The following is a 15,561-nucleotide window of genomic DNA, read 5'->3' as shown; positions in this document are numbered from 1 at the left end:
CTGCCTTAAACATACACGGTGCCTCACTAAGGTCCAGCCCAGGCCCTGGTGCCCAGGGTAGAAGTAACAACGCACTTCCTACCATCGCTTGTGGAGTTATTCAGCCTGAAAGCTAAAAGGACATCGCCAGACCCTGTCGGGAAGCCACCATTTTCACGTGAGGAACCTGAGACCCAGAGCAGGGAGGCCCTTACCCAGAGTCCCATAGCAGATTATCAGGAAACGCTGGGCAGAACTTGAACCCAGGTCTGCTTATCCACAGGCTAGATTTTTCCTCCCCACTCTGCTTCTGTGGGGTGGATGCGAGGGCAGTGACTACAGGGAGAAGGGACCAGGATCAGGAGGAGGAGATGGTATCAGGCAAGTGAGGAACAAGAGAGGCCTAAAGATGCTCAGCCAGGGCCTCCCCTAACCTGGTCCCCTCACCTACTCTCCAGCTCCCCTAGACTCCTAAGCACCTGGAGGTTGTTGGGTATCACAGGTGCCTTCCCCTCCCTGGCCCTAAAGCCATAGGGGACACCGGGCTGGAGGCTAAGTTCCTGAGGCATCAGATGGGGAAATAGGCTCCAGTCCCTCCAGCTTTCATGCTAGGGAATAGGCAGGGAGCTTGGGGCTCTCCAGCCCAGTGGGGCAGTGCACCCTGAAGAAGGCATGGGATTCCCAGGGGGAGAAGCCCAGGATGCTTGGGCAGGGACCAGCCTGGAGCAAGGAGAGGTGAGGCCCATGACTTTGGAGCCAGGCTGACCTGGGTTTAAGGCACTGCTCTGAGTGACCCTGAGCATTACTTAACCTCTCTTAGGTTAAGGATAATTCCTTCACCTCATGAGGTCAATATGAGGATCAAATGAGAGGATATTTGTAAGATTCCTACATGGTCAATAAATGTTAGCTAAAATCAAAATGAACAGAAAGGCATCAGGTGGCAGGTGGAGGCAGGTGCCTGTGCACCTCCCATACCTGTCCCATGGGCCAGCATCCCGTTCTGTGTGACAGGATGGAGGTGCTGTCAATCTCTTCCAAGCTCCTGCTTCACAAATGACTTGATTAGCCATTCTCAGTTTCTGTCAGTCTCCTTCAGACCCCCACTTTACAGATGTCAGGAAGCCCAGAGAGGCCAAGGAGCCCCATGGTTGGAGCACTCTGCGATGTCCAGTTTCTGACCCCTCCTTTGATCCGTCTCTTCCAGATTCATGTGCTCACAGCTGCCCAACCAGGTCCTGAAGAGCATCAGCATCATCGACAGCCCCGGCATCCTTTCAGGGGAGAAGCAGCGCATTAGCCGAGGTCAGTGCCTGTCCCCGCCCTCCCCACCAAGTGCTGGCTGAGGCCCTCTCTGCTGTGAGCAGAGGATTTCTGTCCCTATCGTATTCTGTCTGTCCTCCAGCACAGCTGTTGGGCAGCTGAAGGGACCCCAAATGTCAACCAGGAGTTCATAGCATCAAAGACTCTGCCCGCTCCAGGGGCTTATATTCTGTGAGAAAGACATTTGTCGAGTTACACATGAGTAAATGAAGATGAGGAGTGGGGTAAACGCTGGGAGGTATCAGGGTGTGAAGGGACCTGCCTTGGCCTCGGGTTGTTGGGAGAGGCTCCTGGAGGAAACAGCATTGGATGTAGGATCTGGAGGAGGAGTAGGAATTACCTAAGGGAAGCTCTGGGGTGGGGAGAGACTGTGAAGCGTTCCGAGGGGATCTGTGAAGACTGGAAAATGCTTGTGCAGAAGAGGACATCTGGGCTTCTCCAGCCTTCACAAGACAAGGCTGAGGCAACAGCTGCTTCTAGGCCTGTGCTTTGTAGTCAAAACAGATGGGTCTGCTGAGCACAGTGGCTCAGCGCCTGTAATCCCAGCACTTTGGGAGGCCGAGGCAGTGGATCAGCTGAGGTCAGGAGTTCGAGACCAGCCTGGTCAACATGGTGAAACTCCATCTCTACTAAAAATACAAAAATTAGCTGAGCATGGTGGCGTGCACCCGTAATCCAAGCTACTTGGGAGGCTGAGGCACATGAACCCAGGAGGCAAAGGTTGTGGAGAGCTGAGATCACACCACTGCACTCCAGCCTGGGTGAAAGAGCAAAACTCTGTCTTAAAAACAAAAAAAGGCCGGGTGCGGTGGCTCAAGCTTGTAATCCCAGCACTTTGGGAGGCCGAGACGGGCGGATCACGAGGTCAGGAGATCGAGACCATCCTGGCTAATATGGTGAAACCCTGTCTCTACTAAAAAATACAAAAAACTAGCCGGGCGAGGTGGCGGGCGCCTGTAGTCCCAGCTACTCGGGAGGCTGAGGCAGGAGAATGGCGTAAACCCGGGAGGCGGAGCTTGCAGTGAGCTGAGATCCGGCCACAGCACTCCAGCCTGGGCAACAGAGCCAGACTCCGTCTCAAAAAAAAAAAAAAAAAAAAAAAAAAAACCGGTGGGCCTGGTCTCTCCCTCTGTCCTGGAGGAAGGGGGCATCAGGGGCAGACCAGAGGACAGAGTTGACTTATGGAGAAGAAATGCCTGATCGGGAGGGTCAGGATGGGTTCCTCCCATCACAGGTCCAGAGGCAGCTCAAGTCATTCCCTCACCCTGGCCCTTGAAACAAAGGCGGGTTGCTGGGAGGGAGGAGATGGAGCAGGTGCATCGCTGCCATCACTTCTGGCTGAGAACTCTTCACAACCGCTTGAACAACAAGTCGGTAGCACCGTGCTGAGAAGTCCAGGCATGCCAAGGTTGAGCAGAAGCCTGTGTGGGGCCACAGTCGCAGGTTACAACCAGGCAGTGAACACCCCACAGCTCACAAAGCAGAAGTGCAGTTACATAGGCCAGCGAGGGTCACGTGACAGGGGTCAAGTAAGGGATTCCGAGGCCAATAAGCCCTCCTTTCTCTTGGCATTTTGGGAATGCCATCTCTGCTGCTCCGTGGCCCGCAGAGAGCTCAGGGCTGCGCTGAGCCAAGGCCTCCCAGGGTTCACCTGCTGTGCCTTCACTGTTTCAGTCAGGGACTTGCCAGCTATGGAGCGCCATTAAGGCCACCCTTCCCCTTCCCAGGCCTCCAAGAACCTTGCAATTATTAAAAAAAAAAACAAAAAAAAACAAAACAGGTTAATGCTATTCTTCTCTCATAAATATCTTGTTTGCTTTATTTTCTATTAGAAAAGTATAGATATTTGTTGCAAAGGATTCAGTCAATGAATAAGAATGTAAAAAAAACCTCACTGTCACAGATAACAATTATTAATGGTTTTCTCTCACTTCTTAGAGACTTTTTCCTATGCATATGCAAACACATTTCTAATAGAAATGGGATTACCATGCACATTTTCTACAACTTGATTTTTCCTCATAACAGTCTATCTTGGACATCATTCCATGCCAGTATATTCAGATTATTTCATTTGTTTTAATAGCTGCTTGGGTTCCATTAAAGGGACATAATATAGTTCATTTTGCGGATTTGTGGGCATCATGATTGTTGATACTTTTTTATGCTTTGTGCTGTATACGGTCACCTTTTTTTTTTTTTTTTGAGATGGAGTCTTGCTCTGTCGCCCAGGCTGGAGTGCAGTGGCCGGATCTCAGCTCACTGCAAGCTCCGCCTCCCGGGTTCACGCCGTTCTCCTGCCTCAGCCTCCCAAGTAGCTGGGACTACAGGCGACCGCCACCTCGCCCGGCTAGTTTTTTGTATTTTTTAGTAGAGATGGGGTTTCACCGTGTTAGCCAGGATGGTCTCGATCTCCTGACCTCGTGATCTGCCCGTCTCGGCCTCCCAAAGTGCTGTGATTACAGGCTTGAGCCACCGCACCCGGCCCATCTTTTTATGTGTGTCTCTATACCTCAGTACCAATCAATTTTTTTTTAAGAGTCAGTTTAGGACCATTAACTTAGCCCCAGAAAGGTTGCTCTGCAGATAATATGTTTTGTTTTAGCAGGAAAATAAAGCAGGCTCATGTTCCACAGCTATTCTGAGCTGCCCATGTTTCACTACTTCTCCATTTCTGACTGAATATGCTGGAGAAATATGTGGTCCTGGTAACTGTTTCTTTTTACCTCTAAATTTTAAGGCCTCCAGGTTTTGACTGCCACCATATGCATTTGTCCTCATTGGTAGGCCTTTAGCCAACTCTGTTCACCCGTGTCTTGCACCATCTCTCCTTTGCTTAGTAATCGTGTCTTTCAAACTGTAGCTCCCTTACAGTGGTGTTGACACACGGATTAATGCTTCCAAAATGCTTTGAAGATCAGTTCTTTGTATCACTTTATAATATGATCTGACTCATATCCTGGTCTGACTTACTGTGGTATGTACTTACTCACATCCTATGCACAGAAATAGCATATATGTTCCAGCCAGTCGGCGGTCCCTGCCACACTGATGGACACAGCAACAGGTGGGGAAGGACCCAGAGCCACAAGCCATGACTTCAGCACAACGGGCCACAGCCGTGGTTCCCAAGCCCGGTGCCACACAGTGTTAGGGGCACAGCTGGTGGTGGAAGTCACTCTGCTGACATTTTCAGCACATTTACCCAAAGAATACGTAGTGTTGTAAAGCATCTTCAGCTCAAACAATCGCAAACAGTGCCGCATTTTCACATATGCTCACACCTACACCCAGCTTCATAAGACCAGCTTCGTAAGACCACAGGCCCACCTTTGCCAGGAATTAACGTCAACATGGGATAATAGACTAGGTACAAATTGTGACCCCACAAGATGTTTAAAGCATCCCCCACTGACTTCACTGGCGGGTCTTTGCCTCCTTTATGGGCCTCGTACCTGGGAAGGAGGAAAGGTGGCCGCTGGTGTGCTGCCCTCCAGTGCTCTGCCTTTCCCCTTTGTGCAGTTGATGATTAACCCTCAAAAGCTGAGTAACTGGCTGGGCACGGTGGCTCACGCCTGTTATCCCAGCACTTTGGTAGGCCAAGGCAGGAGGATCACTTAAGTTCAGGAGTTTGAGACCAGCTTGGCCACCATAGTGTGACCTCATCTTTATTTATTAAAAAAAAAAAAAAATACATAGCGTTCCAGGGGAGTAAATGTCATCTAAGTCTCCTGTTTAGGAGCCGTATAAATGAAACCCATGAAGGCAATTGATTTTGGAACAATTTTTAGTATACTATTCCATATGGAAACTCCTTACCCCTCAAATGTTCCTTAGTTCAATTACGGTTAGCAGAAAATCTTTTTTTTGAGACGGAGTCTTGCTCTGTCACCCAACCTGGAATGCAATGGCATAATATCGGCTCACTGCAGCCTCCGCCTCCCAGGTTCAAACGATTCTTCTGCCTCAGCCTCCTGAATAGCTGGGACTACAGGTGCCTGCCACCACACCCAGCTAATTTTTGTATTTTTAGAAGTGACGGGGTTTCACGATGTTGTCCAGGTTGGTCTCAAACTCCTGACCTCAGATGATCTGCCCACCTTGGCCTCCCAAAGTGCTGGGATTACAGGAGGAGCCACCGCGCCTGGCCATTAGCAGAAAATCTTTAAGGACAACAGACTAGGTTAGTTTAGTTACTAACCTGTAGTTTTCCTGACTGACGTGAAGTGTTGAATTCCCGTCAAGCAAGGATAAAAATGTTCTGATATATTTATAATAATAATATTCTGATCAAGTAATAACTTCCCAAAAGTCCTACAAACTTTTCTTGATTTCTTTTCGTGTATTTTAGTAACCAATGAAAGAATGTTTGGATTTCTGCGGTTTTCTAAATTGCTTTCTTGAAGTGTGTAGGTAAATCTGAGTTGGTTCATTCCTCAGAACATCCTTTGCCTTTGACCATAGCAGCCAGGTGTTTGACTGCGATGAGAAGAAAGAACACCTTTATCCACACACAGAGCATTTTCCTTCCCACTCGACCTCTTATCATGCTGGCCCCTGAAATACTGTTTCCTAGAATACTATTGAGTTCATGCTGAACCTAAACATAATGTAGGATTTATTTCTAGAGTTAGCATGAACACAAGTGTGTTCTCAGCTACTTAGGACAAGCCTCTGGATTCTGACTCCAATCGTAACATCCTTTGAAAAATGATAATGCAGCAACTGGTATGCTTGTCCATCTATTTAGCACATGGCATTTTCAAGGTGCTGTTTTAGCCACAGATTATTCCTATGGTTTCTTGAGAATATGAGGTTTTGTGTAGCCTTCAATAGACTTGATTTTGGTAATAAAAATAGTGCAGCTTTTCCCTTTTAAAAATTTAAATAACTCTAGAAGGAAAAAACTCTATCTAAATTTTGTAACAGATCGACTTATTCTCTCAGGAACAACAGCTGTCAAATGAAAATTCGAGAGTGTCTTTTCCTGATGTTTAAGCCCTTGCCTCTTAATCCCAGCCTATTCATTATAAACCAATGAAGAGAACTGAGAAGACAATGAAAAATAAAAGGACAGAAAACGCCCTGCTAGTAAAAGTTGGAGACAGTAATAGTACATGAAACCGGGAGGGTCTCACTGCACTTCAGCTGGCATGACAGGCAATAACAGAAGCTTCAGAATCACTGATTACCATTTTAACATTTATATACAGACATCTTTAAGTCCCCCTAGGCAATGTTAAGGAAAGTCCTCAGGCATCAGAAAGGTGCCTGAGTAGTGATACAAACAGGAACAGGCTGTTTCAAGGGTCTGCTGACATGGCTGAGGGGCTCAAACGCACTACAGGTGGAACATCTTTAAACTGAAAACTGAAAATCCAAAATGCTCCAAAATCCAAAACTTTTTGACATGATGCCACCAGTGGAAAATTCTACATCTGACCTCCTGTGACAGGGCACAATCGAAACTTTGTTTCATGCACAAAATTATTTTAAATGTTCTATAAAATTACCTTTAGGCCATCTGTAGATGGTGTCTATGAAGCATAAATAAATTTTGTGTTTAGACTTGGGTCCCATTCCCAAGCTCTCTCATTATATATATGCAGGTATTCCCAAATCAGAAAATCTGAAACCCAAAGCACTTCCGGTCCCAACCTTTTCGGATAAGGTTTCCTCAACCCATATCTCAGAAGACTCAACAGAGCTGGGAAACAGGGCCTGGACATCCAAGCTGTGACTAAGAGGGGTGCAGAAAAAAATGAAAAAGGCACCAGCAGACCACAATGAGGGAAGTACAAACGCATCTACTTTTGAACTTTGAAGACAAAAGACCGGATTTTGAAGCTTGCCCAGGAAAGGAGAGAGAACAGTTACAGATGTCCAGATAAGAATGACTTCCCCTCTCGGGCTTTGGTAACAAGAAGGATTTGAGAGGAAAACACACAAATATGCAAAAAAGGAATGACAGGCAATAACAGAAGCTTTTTTCCTAAAAGACCAGGAACCCTCAGTTCCCTTCCTTTGGTCTATGTGTCTGTCCTTCTGAAGGGCTGTTGTTGATGAGAGCCTGGCTGGAGAGATGGGCAAGCTCGCTGGCCAGCCAAGGCAGGGTGCTGTGGGCTGGTGTGCAGATAAAGTGAGACAAAGACATGACACTCTTACCACAGCCTCTGCCTGGCACAGAGTCAAGGGAGAGATAACTGTGGCTGCCCTTCCTGTCGATATCTCTTCTAGACAGCAGAAAGAGTGTGTGAAAGAACAGAGAGAGATGTGTGAGCTCAGGGCCCTTGGAGGAAAGGGAGCTGTGCGTGTGGCTGGAACATGGGTCCATGGCAGGTGGGTGCACATGGCAGTAGACTCAAATTTGTCCTGAAGGCCACATGGAATACTGAGGGGTAGGAGGTATGGGAGGATGTGGTAGAGAATTCTGTAGAATAGAACATGCAGCCACAGGCGCGATCATGCAGCCATTTTTGTATTTAGAGTTTGCATTCAGTGACCTGACTGTGAGCTTTGTCTGGATTTGGCAGTGACAGAAAAGTGTCCATCCCTGGAGGCGGGGGCCCAGCCCTGATGATTTGTTGGCAGATCCTGTTTTCCAGCCAGGGCTAAGGCCAGTCTGAGGTTGGGTTGTGAGGTCCTGGACATCACTAGCCACTTGGGCCTCTAGCAGGAAATCCTGATTTCTTTTTGTTTCGGGGAAGTTTTGACAAACGCATCCAGACTCCTTTTCCGCTGGTGCCACGGGAAATTCCACACCACAAGTGTTGCTGCTTCCGGCCCTGATGTGAGCATATCACCACCGTGACTCACAACAGCATTCACCAGCCCTGGCAGCTATTTTGAGTTTTTGTTAATATGTCAAATGCATTATTGATTGTGAGAAATGACTGTTTTTATCTAAACTTGAAACCTAGACTTTTACATGAAAAAAAAGTTTTATTCGATGGGGAGAAGGACACTTCACTTACTTTGCATATGGAGCATTTCATTTTTATGTTTATGATATAAAACATTTCATGGGATATCTCAGACACTGGGATACAGAGATTAATCAGAGAAAAACATTTGCTCCTTACTCTTTTGAGTAATAATAATAATAGCTATAGCTAATACTCTCATAGTGCATTGTTAAGTGCTTTCCACATATTATGAACTCATTTGCTCCTCACAAAAACTGTGAGGTAGGAGCAGTTATCCCATTTTATAGAAGAGGAGACTGAGGCACAGAGAGCTTAAGTAATTTGCTGACAATCATGTAGCAAGTATGGCAGCTTGTCTTTTTTTTTTTTTTTTTTTTTGAGGCGGAGTCTCACTCTGTCGCCCAGGCTGGAGTGCAGTGGCCGCATCTCAGCTCACTGCAAGCTCTGCCTCCTGGGTTTACGCCATTCTCCTGCCTCAGCCTCCCGAGTAGCTGGGACTACAGGCGCCCACCACCTCGCCCGGCTAGTTTTTCGTGTTTTTTTTAGTAGAGATGGGGTTTCACCGTGTTAGCCAGGATGGTCTCGATCTCCTGACCTCGTGATCCGCCCGTCTCGGCCTCCCAAAGTGCTGGGATTACAGGCTTGAGCCACCGCGCCCGGCCGGCAGCTTGTCTTAAAAGATGCTGCCTCTTCCCACCACCACGCCAACACCTGTGCCTCCCAGCGTTTCGTGCCTTGGGAGTTTTCTCTCCGTGAGTCTGGATTGACCTTCTCACTCACTTTGGTTAGAATTCTGCAGAAGTGATACTTCATGATTTCCTAAGTCTAGGTCATAAGAAGCCCTGCAGGTTCCACCTAAATCTGTTCAAGTGTTCATTCTGTGGGAAGCCAACTGCCACCTAAAAAGTCCAATAGTAGTTGTCATGCTGTGACTGAGGCCGCCATACTGTGAAGGAAGCCCAAGCTAGCCACAGGGAGAGGCCAAGAGGCCCAGGCAGCCTCCTTGCCTGGTCCAGCTGATCTGTGAGTGAAGGGGCCATCACAGAACCAGCTCAATTGGGCTGTCAGGTGACTCCAGCCCCAACTGCCATCTGACTATCATCTTCTGACAGACCCCAAACAAGAACCCAACTGAGCTCAGTCAACCCACAGAACCACCAGAGAAAATAGAAGTTATTGTTTAAGCCACTACATTTTAAGGTGGCTGATGACCAAAATAGCCAACAAGTGGTTGAATGGGATTTAAACCAGGCAGTCTGGTTCCAGAATGCATGCTGTTAACCACGAGAGACGTGGATGCAAACCAGGGCAAAATGCAGCTGCCAGTCACACACTTGGAGAAGGCAGCAAACTCCATGAGAAAATGTAATTGATGCTTTCCCCCAACAACATCAAATCTTCTATTTTTTTCCTTTAGCAATTTTTGCTAAATAATTTTGCTGATTTTGCTGATAATTTTGCTTGGAAAAGAGTACACACTACCTTGCATTCTCATCATAGGACAGTGGAAAGGTGAAAGAGGTTTTCTTATGTCGAATGTCTGCTGTGCACCCCACTCTGCTAGGTGCCCCCTGGTCAATTTCTTAAGCACCTACTATGTGTCAGGTACCAGGTGCCTTAGGTTTCACAGCAACAGTGAGACCTCATGGCTGCCTTCATGAAGCATGCACTGGGGAAGACAGAGGAGCCAAAACACAAAACAAATGCACCTGAAACAAAGAAATGTCCCACAGCAAGGGGTGGGCAGTCAGGGAGGGCTCTCTGAGGAGGTGGCATTTAGGCTGGACATAAAGAATGGAGGGTTTGCCTGGCAGAGAGTTGGGGGAAGAGCTCTGCAGCAGGAGGAGCTGCATTGGCAAAGGCAGAGGGTAGGTGAGACCTGGCAGGTTCGGGGAAGGTGGAGGCTAGGGAGCACCCAGGAAGTGGCGGGTGATGAGATCAGGAAGCCACCCCGCCACCTGCCATGAGCTGTAGGCCCTGGGGAAGTGCATAGATTTTTCTCTGAGAGTACCAGGAAGCCACTGAAGGATTGTCTCTTTCAACCTTCTATTGATTATCTAGAATTATTAGGAATGTCCAGGTCTTCCTGTACTGGGCAGGAACAGCCCTGGGCACGTTTGGTTGCTGGTTTTTCTCTTCCCTTGGGCCATGCAATTGCTGTCATTTCCTTCTGTGTTATACATGTGGCATACGTGTTCTAGGCCAGCCTGTCCCTGCTGCTCCCTTCTGCACTGGAGTCCACATGGCTGCAAATGATGCTCGGAAGACTAGTGCGGTGAGCCCCAGGGTCCACAGACAGTTATCACCTGGGGAGCTGTTAAAATGCTGCTTCAACCGGGCAGAAGAGCTCACACCTGTAATCCTAGAACTTGAGGCCGAGGTGAGAGGATCGCTTGAGGGCAGGAGTTCCAGACCATCCTGGGCAACACAGAGAGACCCAGTCTCTACAAAAACTAAAATAAATTAGTTGGGTGTGGTGGTGTGTTCCTGTAGTCCTGTCTCCTTGGGAGGCTGAGTCAAGAGGATCCCTTGAGCCCAGTAGTTTGAGGTTGCAGTGAGCTATAATTGTGCTACTGTACTCCAGCCTGGGTAACAGAGCAAGACACCATTTATTTAAAAAAAAAAAAAACCTGCTTCCTAGTACACGGTTCAGGGGCATATGGGCAGGGTCCAGAGGGTTCTGATACGAGGGGGGCCCATTTTGAGGAATCTGGGTTAGGGCTGAGCCACTACTCCTGAGCCTGAGCCTGTCCCTCCTGCATACCCTGCCATCCCCAAAACAAGTGAAAGAAGGGGCTGGCAAACTTGGAGAACCTACCGAAACCGACCTGGGCTTTGTCCTGCATCTCCGTGTGCCCCATTGTAAAGGCTGTCCTCTCAGAACAGAGGGGAGGACTTGAATGAGAGAGACGATGGGGTGGGGCAGGCTCTGTGACTAACCAGCCTCCTCCCAGGGCAGGGCTTTGGAAGGAAGCAGAGGTGGCTGCCCCGCAGGAGTCACCAAGTGACCCAGTCGGCCTCATGAGCGTCTGACGGGGAGGGCGTGAGGCCTGACGCTGGGTTCTCTGCCTGTGCCTCACTGCTTGCAGGAGCACCCCCGCCTAGCCCACTTTGGAAGCTAGGATTTTTAGAAACCCCTAACGAAAATGAAGAAGGAATTTTTTTTTTAAGTTTTCAGGTACACTTTGAAACATTTAATAACCTTCCCTGGTGTTATGGGGACATTCCTGTTACACAGCCTCAATCCCTGTTGCTAGAGGTGGTAAAGCCCCTCTCCCTCCTAATCACTGGTTACCAATGGAGAACCCCCAGCCTAGAAGGTGGGAGGGAAGGATTATAAATGCAGAATTCTAGGTGGAAGAGAGGTAGTAGGCAGTCCATGCCGAGAAACACTGGCCAGGCACGTTTCTCCCTGTCCCCGGCTCTTTCTCTCACCAGCTAGGCGACCTGGGCGAGTTACTTCCTCTGCTGGAGCTTCATTTTCCCCTGCTGTAAAACAGGGGAAAGTACTTTCTCTCGGACAGTGGGATCTTACAAGGATCTGAATGATCTGTGTTCATACCTAAACGCTCCATAGATGTCAGCCGTTCCTGTTATCTATGAAGCACAGAGTGGGAGGGAAACAGCAAAAGGCCCTCCCCAGGATACACATGTGGCTTGAATTCAGGTTTCATGTACCTGTGCCCGGCAGGCATCTCAACCATCCAAACAAGCCGGTGGATGTGGAAACGCTGAAAATAACAAGGCTTTCAGGGAGCGTCTGTGTTTTCCTTAGAAAGACAGAGGGAGGTGGGGAGATGCAGGCACACTCCTGTGGGCCTTGGAGGAGGCTGACCTGAGCTTGAATCTCAGCATGGGGCCCTGTGAGCTTCTTTCCGCTTTATAAAGTAAGGGAATTTTCCTTCCCAGGGTTGTTTTGAAGATAACATGTGTAAACCATTTAACATGGATCATGATTAATCACTGGTGATAGGGGCAGTCATGATTCATGTTACAGAACTGGGGTGGTCCCAGAATAGACGGACCCAGCTCAGAGGGCCCGCTCGGCCGAGCGCTCAGAATTTCCCAGGGAGGGCAGAGGATGGCCGAGTCCTGGGACTGGGACAAGGGCCTTACTCTTCAGGAGATCAAAAGCAGGGACCGTGAAGGTACGTGAAGTATTTGGGCCTGACGTAGAGCTATGGAAAGCCACAAGAATGCAGGCAAGGACTGGAGCTGGGAAACCTGCTGAAGAGAATGACCTGGGAGTGGTGTTCTGTGGCTGAGGAGCCCGGCTTCTGGCACTCCACCAATTCTTTCTGCCATAATCCTCTTTCTTGTATCTAGGGATATTTCTCCCATGTGCCCTGATGCAGTTTCCTCAAGAAACCTCCATTCACCTGTAATCTTAGTCTCTTTCTCAAAATCACCTCCAGTTGGAGTCCAAATTGAGATGCAAAACACAGATCAGACCATTTATGCAGTGTTTCGCCTTTCTGAAGCACCCTGCAGTGGGTAAGTGTGTGTGTGCTTGGGACAAAAGGCTACAAAAAGATAGTGAAGATTGTCCCACCCATATCCCCTAGTTCCTTTCCCAGAGCAGACCCTGTCTGCAGACCCTGGGGCTCCTCCCAGCTCACCCACCCACTCCCATGGAGCCCTGGCAGGATTCACTCCACTGCCCTGTGTCGTGGTTTTCCCACTTGTAGTAAATCTTGGAGCTTGTCCCTGTCTGTACTTTGGAGCTGCCTCCCACAGTCCATCATATAGATGGACCAGAATTAATAGGTGGCATCCTTTTGGTGGGTGACATTCAGGCTCTTCCTAATCTTTTGCTGTTACAAACAGTGCCACAGTGGATGTAGACAGGTTAGCATGTATAGTGCAAGTGTATACAGTTGGCACAATGTGCAAATGTATCTTGAAAAGTGCCGAGTAGGGAGGAGCTTAAAAAAAAAGAAATTGCTGGCCAGGTGCAGTATCTCGTGCCTATAATCCCAGCACTTTGGGAGGCTGAGATGGGCAGATCACAAGGTCAGGAGTTTGAGACCAGCCTGACCAACATGGTGAAACCCTATCTCTACTAAAAATACAAAAATTAGCCGGGCATGGTGGCTCAGGCCTGTAATCCCAGCTACTCAGGAGGCTGAGGCAGGAGAATCACGTGAACCCGGGAGGCGGAGGTTGCAGTGAGCCGAGATTGCACCACTGCACTCCAGCCTGGGCGACAGAGCTAGACTCTGCCTCAAAAAAAAAAAAAGAAAAAAAATCGCTGAGTAGATTTTAAGTGTTCTTACCACAACAAAACAAGTATGTGAAGTAATGCATATGTTAATTAGCTCAATTTAGCCATTTCACAATGAATGCCTATTTTATTTTGTTTTATTTTAATTTAATTTTACTTTATTTTATGGTTTATTTTATTTTGAGACAGGATCTCGAGGCTCTGTCGCCCAGTCTGAAGTGCAGTGGCATGATCACAGCTCACTGCAGCCTTGACCTCCTGGGTTCAAGTGAGCTTCCCACCTCAGCCTCCTGAGTAGCTGGGACTACAGGTGCATGCCACCATGCCCAGCTAATGTTTTGTATTTTTTGCAGAGATGGGTTTTCACCTTGTTGCCCAGGCAGGTCTCAGACTCCTAGGCTCAAGTGATTCACCTGCCACTGCCTCCCAAAGTGCTGGGATTGCAGGCATGAGCCACTGCACCCAGCCTCAGTGTATACATATTTCAAAACAACATGTTGGACATGATAAATATATACAATTTTTCTTTATCAATGTAAAAAAAGTAAATGAAATAGAGACTAGTCCAAAAAATGTGCAGATGTAACTCTAAGATGCATTCCTAGAAGTGGAATTTTGGGATCAAAAGGAACTGCGGTCTTTTTATGTTAGCTGGTGCCAAAAATGCCACTGTAGAAGGCATGCCCGTTTACACGCCCACCGTCTCATTCTAATTCTCATTTTCATTCCTCATGGTTAGTGTGGTTGAGCATCTTTTCATGTATACCTTTCTAAAGTATTTCCTTTTCTGGAGGTATTTGACTGTTTTGAAATACTGTTGGTAACTACATGGACTTCTTTTAGCAAAATAAGTGAGTCATTTTTTTTATAAGGAGCCCCGTGTGGATTCCCATGGTTCCCACTGACTGGGTCTTTCTTTCCATCTGTGACGTAAGCCCAGAAATAACTGTCTGTGAGTAATAGTTTGGCATGAGGAGCTGGTTAGCTGATAACTTAATTGCTAGAGCTGGTCTGCAGAGCTGGCTGTTGTCCACAAGCATGCAGGACACTTGTGCAATGCCAAGATGTTTGAAAAGAGGAACAGGGCAGGGCGAGGGGCAGGGTCTTCAGGTCAGAAGTTGCTTTCCAGCCCTTTTTGACCCCAGTTGTCATCCCTTTGGTTTAACATTTCTCTTTAGAAAACTGTAACCTGAAGAAACATTACCTTTGCCCTTCTGAACCACAGAATGACAAGATGCATTGTCACGGTCGAAGTCTTGTTTATAAATGTTTGGCCTCACCACATTTGGGTGGAGTCTGTTGGCATTTTGCCTCAAGAAAATTCAGTGCAAGTAATGTTTGCCAAGCTAACTCCGTCTGATTTATAGACATATTGTATGAGACTTTCTTGGCTGACTTATACACAAAGCCCACTTGAAAAATGAGGAATGGACAATTTCCATGTGTGTGACACGGGATTCCTGGATCTGTTCATCCTAATATGTAACAATATCAGAAGGTTAGATGGGGTGACTTCTTAAGCATCCTTGGAAGTCATTCATTCCACAACCCTTCCTCGGATAGTTTCTTTCAGTATAGGGTTGTTTGGAATTGGATGACAATAAGTTAAACTTTAGGGCAACTAATGACACCTATAGAAAGATTCAGGGACCATTGGCCGGGCACGGTGGTCACACCTGTAATCCCAGCACTTTGGGAGGCCGAGACGGGCGGATCACGAGGTCAGGAGATCAAGACCATCCTGGCTAACACGGTGAAACCCCATCTCTAGAATAATACAAAAAATTAACTGGGCGTGGTGTCGGGCACCTGTAGTCCTAGCTACTCGGGAGGCTGAGGCAGGAGAATGGCGTCAACCCGGGAGGCGGAGCTTGCAGTGAACTGAGATTGCGCCACTACACTCCAGCCTGGGCAATGAGCGAGACTCCATCTCAAAAAACAAACAAACAAACAAACAAACAAACAAACAGACAAACAAACATTCAAGGACCTTCAAATAGGCCCAAATGCTATAGCACATGAATCCAGTGGAAGGGATGTAGTAAAATGAAACTTACGATTTGATAATTGTGTCATTTAGAGTTGTTCATTCAGTATTCCTGTAGCCAT

The 15,561-nt window shown here is 47.7% G+C and overlaps 1 protein-coding gene across 1 annotated transcript in view; it reads left to right on the top strand.

The window, feature by feature from the left end:
- The window catches only part of EHD4 (EH domain containing 4), a 74,443-nt gene that overhangs the window by 28,996 nt on the left and 29,886 nt on the right, over positions 1–15,561 (top strand). The window contains exon 3 of the mRNA XM_010369068.2: positions 1,187–1,284. Within this exon, the coding sequence (XP_010367370.1) occupies positions 1,187–1,284 (98 nt within the window). The remainder of the gene's footprint in view (positions 1–1,186; positions 1,285–15,561) is intronic.

This window comes from Rhinopithecus roxellana, chromosome 17 (genome assembly GCF_007565055.1).
Source record: "Rhinopithecus roxellana isolate Shanxi Qingling chromosome 17, ASM756505v1, whole genome shotgun sequence".
Taxonomy (NCBI): Eukaryota; Metazoa; Chordata; class Mammalia; order Primates; family Cercopithecidae; genus Rhinopithecus; species Rhinopithecus roxellana.
Note: the sequence above shows the minus strand (reverse complement) of the source record. Positions and strands in the feature narration are given on the sequence as shown.